This window comes from Petromyzon marinus, chromosome 58 (assembly GCF_048934315.1).
Source record: "Petromyzon marinus isolate PM22_M1 ecotype Great Lakes invasive population chromosome 58, UKy_Petmar_22M1.pri1.0, whole genome shotgun sequence".
Classification (NCBI taxonomy): Eukaryota; Metazoa; Chordata; class Hyperoartia; order Petromyzontiformes; family Petromyzontidae; genus Petromyzon; species Petromyzon marinus.
Genome location: NC_133724.1, coordinates 3209975 through 3215974, shown reverse-complemented (window position 1 = coordinate 3215974; position 6000 = coordinate 3209975). Strand labels below are relative to the sequence as shown.

The following is a 6000-nucleotide window of genomic DNA, read 5'->3' as shown; positions in this document are numbered from 1 at the left end:
TTTTTTTTAATTATAAGTTTGTAATTACATTTTTCATTTTTAATTGTCATTTTATTATTTTTATTTTCTATCTACGTGACTTTACCGAAAGAACCAAAGAGTATGGATTCCTGCAGTCACGAAAGCTTCAAATCAAGAATATGATAAATACACTTTGGTTTTGCGTAACCGGTAAACCGAATGAAATAAACCGGTTTGCCGCACATATAGAAAATGTCTCCAGCAGTAAGGGGGACAAGTTTAGATGATTAAAAAAAGAGTCGGCATTACCATTTCTGAACCGTTAACCGGTTCTCAAAATGGTTACCGGTTACCGTAAAAAAAAACCTCGTTGAGACTGGTAACGGAATGGCAGCCAAACGAGCTGAGATGAGCTGAGACGAGCTCCCGTGTGCAGGGGGGTCCCAACATCACAGGGGAGACGGTAACCAACAGGCGTTGGCAGGCCTTCATCCAGCAGTGGATAGACCGTAGCTTTTGATGATGGGAGGGGCAGGGTCATGTGAGGGGAGGGGTCGAATGAAGAGAGTCGAGATCTCATGTAGAGGGGCGGGGTTCAGTGTGGAGGGGTGGGGTCTAGTGTGGAGGGGCGGGGTTTAATGTAGAGGGGCGGGGTCTAGCATGGAGGGGCGAGGTTTAGTGTGGAGGGGCGGGTCTCTAGTGTCGAGGGGCGGGGTCTAATGTATAGGGGCGGGGCATAGTGTGGAAAGGGCAGAGTCTAACGTAGAGGGGCGGGGTATGGTGTCGAGGGGCGGGGCATAGTGTGGAGGGGCGGGGTATAATGTAGAGGGGCGGGGCATAGTGTGGAAGGGGCAGGGTCTAACGTAGAGGGGCGGGGTATGGTGTCGAGGGGCGGGGCATAGTGTGGAAGGGGCAGGGTCTAACGTAGAGGGGCGGGGTATGGTGTCGAGGGGCGGGGCATAGTGTGGAGGGACGGGATCTAACGTAGAGGGGCGGGGTATGATGTTGAGGGGCGGGGTCTAATAGAGAGGGGCGGGGTCTAATGTAGAGAGGCGGGGCTGCTGCTGTGGGCGCGAGGAGGAGGTCGAGAGGAGGGAGGCCTCGCCGGGCCATGGCGACCTCGGCCGGTTAGACGCGTCCCCTGCCGGCGGGGATTGGGCGACGAGGACGAGGAGGAGGAAGAAGAAGAGGTGGTGGAGGAGAGGAGGAGGAGGAAGAGGAGGTGGAAGGATGTGGCGGACCGCGCTGCTCATCGCCTGCGGCGCGTCCGCGGCGCCGCTGTCTGCCCCGGGTAAGAGACGGGGGTGGGGTGGGTGGGTGGGGGTGGTCAGCCGCGGCCTGTGGGTTGACGAGACGAGGTGAGGGGGTGGGTGGCGAGACGAGGGTTGATGTGACATGACGAGGTGAGAGAGGGGTGACGAGGTGAGGGGCGATGAAACGAGACGAGGTGAGGTGGGGGGGGCTGTGGCGAGACGAGGTGAGAAGTAAATGAGAAAGTGTTTGTGGGTGACAGGACGGAGAGCGGAGCTGAGCGGTTGAGGAGAAGAGGTTGTGGGTGAGGAGGTGAGAGGGAGACGAGGTGGGGAGATGAGGAGAGGGTGAGAATGAGTGGGGAGGTGAGAAGGAGGAGGGGGGTGAGGCCTTGGGGTTGAGATGAGGGGGCGATGCGAGACGTGAGGAGGTGAGAGGATGAGGAGGTGAGTGGATGAGGAGGTGAGTGGATGAGGAGGTGAGTGGGTCATGCGGTGTCGAGGTGAGACCCGAGGTATCGGGGAGACTGAACAGGTGAGAGGTGAGCAGAATGCAATTGAGGGGGTGAGGAGGTGAGGTGATACAGGGTGCATTGGTGAGGGTGGAGGTGTCACTGTGAAGATGTGAGGAAGATCTCGCGAAGAGGAATCGAATGAAGATGAATGAGGTGGCGGTGAGGTAGGTTTGTGAGTGAGGACGTCGTTCAGGGGCTATAAAGGTGAAGAAGCTGAACTGTAAAGGAGGAGGCCTTTTGGTGAAGTTATAAACGGGCTGTGATGAGGTGGGGGATATTGGTGGTGTGGGTGGAGACGAGGTAGCGAGGGGGGTGGTGGAGTGATGGTTGAGGCGAAGATTGAAGAGGTGAGGGATGATGGGGTCGGGGGTTAAGAGGTCATGGGCGAGAAGGCACGGGTTCATTAGCACGTGAGTAGGTTGTTTACCATGATTCCACACCAATTCAGACCTTATTGGTCAACCCGTGTGCCCCTTATAAATGTCAACGTTCATCTTACAAAGTCCCATCACAAGGGCGAAAGACAAATACATTGACAATTATTATTTTTGGCCATGTACGCCGACGTATGGATCTGAAAACTCAATTTCCCCGTAAAAGAATACGGGGTAAACCGTGTGGCTTGACACGGTATGGTATATTAGTGTAGTGTATGGTAGTTTGGTAGTGTAGTGTTTAGTAGTGTAGTGTATACCACGCCTGTCAACCCTCTTATCAGTGCCCTACCTTATTACAGACCGATTCAGACTTTAGTGGCCACCCTGTGTCCTTAAAAATCTCAACGTTCATCCAACAAAGTCCCATCACAAGGGAGAAACACAAACAAATAGACACATTTTTTGATTTAAAGCTTTCGTGACTGCAGTAATTCATATTCTTAGTTTTTTTCGGTATATATAAAACAATAAAAATTATTGTTTTATATATATTATATTATTTTGTTGTTTCTCTTCAACGTGACTTTACCTAAAAAACTAAGAATATAAATATACACATTATTTGTGTTGTTGCCCGTATTGAAACGGCTGTACGCCGACGTATGGATCTGAACAACTCAATTTCCCTGTACAAGAATACGGGGTAAACCGTGTGGCTTGACACGGTATGGGATAGTTGTGGTCAGGCTGCAGCGAGGAGGAAGAGGAGGTGGTCGTTGTCACGGCAGGTGTGGATTATGTCATCGAATTCCGGGTCAGATCGCCAAAGCAAGACGTGTGTCGTACAGCCAACGCCACCCGACACAGCCCCAGTTCATAAAGTTGTCACGTGACAAACGTGACAATTGATTACTGCTCCCAGCACAACCCCATTGTTGTTGTTGTTGTTCTAGACGCGATACACGCACACACAGGCGTTTATAAACAATTGTGTACGGACGCGTCGCTGGTAAGTTACGTGACAACTTCACCATATTAATTGGCTGTGCCGGGGCGGAAGGAAAGGCGTGCGACAACAACACATGTTGGGACCATCCGAGCCGTAAAAAATCAATATGTATGATTCGCTATACGCGATGGTCGTGAAAGGCCGAGCGGTGAAAGCACAATAGTTGGTGCGGTTTTATGCGCGGAGATGTCATGAGGATGTCATGTGCTGCTCGGCAAACTCACGCGCACACACAAAGACAAAGACCCACCCCCAACCCATCCCGTATAGCCTTAACAGAATGTTGGGGCAAGTTGCTGTCAGCGAGTAGCGAGCGCCTCTGAAAGCCGGAACGGGACGCGAAGGGGGGGGGGGGGTGGTTGGCCAGCTCCCCGCCCGGCCGCCTTTGTCTCTCCCAAGTGGCGATGTTTACTACACACCGCACCAGGTACCCATTTGAGGCTGGGGTCGACCCAGGGGAGGCCCGGCACCGGTTCGGATAATGGTCACCGATGGAACTCGTGCCGCCAGGTTCGTGTTGCAGCGCGCTAACCGCTACGCTACCGCTCCCCTCACGCACTCGCGCACGAAAGTCAAAGAGGCGAGATCCCCCGGCTCCAACGATCAAATGTGGCGTGAACGGAGGGGGCTGTAAAAAAGCAAAGTGAGTTGGCGAGTGGCTTGTTTCGTGTTGCGGGCGAGTGGGTTTGGTGAGTGGTGCGGTAAATAGTTCCCACTCTTTATCCTCCGCCACTCATTATCTTGCGTACATTTGGTGGGGTGGGGGGGGGGTTACCTTCTAATTGCTGTAAAGCGCCTTGGAAGAAGGCGCTTTTTGTATAAGCGTGCATGAGATAAGGGTGGCGCATTAAGTAGTGCGGTGTGCGGAATGGTAACTGGTGCGGCGAGTGGCATGGCGAGTGGCATAGTAGGTGGGCATCCAGATAGCTATACAGTCCGGTAGGTTTCCAGGTAATACAGGCAATTGGACATGCAGGTAAATATACAGTTTAGCGGGAAGCCACGTGTGTTGGCTGGTAGGTAGGTAGTAGATATATGGCATCAGGCAGGGGGACAAGCCGGTAGATAGGTATAGTTATGCTGATATATAAATATAAGCAGGTGGACGTATAGGCAGATTGGCTGCCAATGCGTCACTGGCGCTACCTGCTTCCTACACCTGCAGCTCACGTGCGCGTCCCCCTCCACTCCCGCTCTGCCTCACGTGAGAGGGGACTCATTAACGGGGGGGGTGGGTGGGTGTGCAGCACGGTCACTGCCGCTTTCCGGTCGGGCTGGCTTTTTCCTTATGGGGTGGTGCTGGTGATGGTATCGGTTGATTGTGGCGGTGTCGATGATCGCGTTTGTACAGGGAGCACAGTCGGTGCGTCTGTCCGTGGTCATCTCAGTCGGACGACCCATGGCACCTGAGCCGTTGCCCTTGCCCTCCTGTCAGCGAGCCTTCGATACTTCACGTGGCCTCAAAGTGCACCTAGCCTGGCACAAGCGCCGTGGTTACATCGCTGCCACTTAGTGGCGAATGGCGGTTGTTGCTGCTCTTGGTGGTGCTCTTGGTGGTGCTGGTGGTGTTGCTGCTGCTGGTGGTGGTGCTGCTGGTGGTGGTGGCGCTGCTGGTGGTGGCGCTGCTGGTGCTGCTGGTGCTGCTAGTGGTGGCGCAGCTGCTGGTGGTGGTGCTGCTGGTGGTGGCGCTGCTGGTGGTGGCGCTGCTGGTGGTGGCGCTGCTGGTGGTGGTGCTGCTGGTGGTGGTAGCGCTGCTGGTGGTTGCGCTGCTGGCGCTGCTGGTGGTGGTGCAGCTGGTGGTGCTGCTGCTGGTGGTGGCGCTGCTGCTAGTGGCACTGGTGGTGGCGCTGCTGGTGGTGCTGCTGCTGGTGGTGCTGCTGCTGGTGGTGGCGCTGCTGCTAGTGGCGCTGCTACTAGTGGCGCTGCTGGTGGCGCTGCTGCTGGTGGCGCTGGTGATGGCGCTGCTGGTGGCGCTGGTGGTGGTGCTGCTGCTGGTAGTGGTGCAGCTGGTGCTGCTGCTGGTGGTAGCGCTGCTGGTGGTGGTGCAGCTGGTGCTGCTGCTGGTGGCGCTGCTGCTGGTGGCGCTGGTGGTGGTGCTGCTGCTGGTGGCGCTCCTGGTGGTGGCGCTGCTGGTGCTGCTGGTGGTTGCGCTGCTGGTGGTGGTGCTGCTGGTGGTGGTGCTGCTGGTGGTGGCGCTGCTGGTGGTGGTGCTGCTGGTGGTAGCGCTGCTGCTGGTGGTGGTGCTGCTGGTGGCGGTGCTGCTGCTGGTGGTGCTGCTGGTGGTGGTGCTGCTGGTGGCGCTGCTGCTGGTGGTGGCGCTGCTGGTGGCGGTGCTGCTGCTGGTGGTGCTGCTGGTGGTGGTGCTGCTGGTGGCGCTGCTGCTGCTGGTGGCGCTGCTGGTGGTGGTGCTGGTGGTGCTGCTGGTGGTGGTTGTGCTGCTGGTGGTGGTGCTGCTGGTGGCGGTTGCTCGACTGTGCGCTGCACTGGAGGCGGCTCAAGGCTCTGCTCGTCCGTCTCCGTCATGAGGGCGCCTCTCTCCCAGTTATTTTTATTCCTTCTTAGCTGGGTGTTTGGGTTACAGTGCCTCCCTTGGCGGCTGCCACACACGCATGTTACACACACACACAAGCAAGCAAGCACGCACGCACTTGCTCGTGTTCCCTTACGTGCCAAGGTGCTAAATTTACGGAGCGCCGAGCCACATGTCGACGGGCTCCAGAGTGGCCACCCTGCTGGCCCTCCCTCTTCCCCTTGGAGTGAAATCCCACGGCCCCACGACAATGACGACCGCCCTGTCCTGCCTCCACTTACAAACCAAAGGGTGCCTTCTCAATGGTTGTCCCCCCGGCAGACAGCCGGAGCCCGTCACACGCACACGGAGAAGCTTA

General features: G+C 56.2%; 1 protein-coding gene across 2 annotated transcripts in view; it reads left to right on the top strand.

Moving 5' to 3' along the window:
* Nucleotides 1–1004: 1004 nt before the first annotated feature.
* Nucleotides 1005–6000, top strand: part of LOC116955065 (uncharacterized) — a 33537-nt gene continuing 28541 nt past the window's right edge. For both annotated transcript variants that reach the window (XR_012929752.1, XM_032976018.2), the window contains exon 1: nucleotides 1005–1252. Coding sequence is in view for 1 of the 2 variants with exons in the window: in XM_032976018.2 (XP_032831909.2) it covers nucleotides 1192–1252 (61 nt within the window). In the remaining variant the exon portion in view is untranslated. The remainder of the gene's footprint in view (nucleotides 1253–6000) is intronic.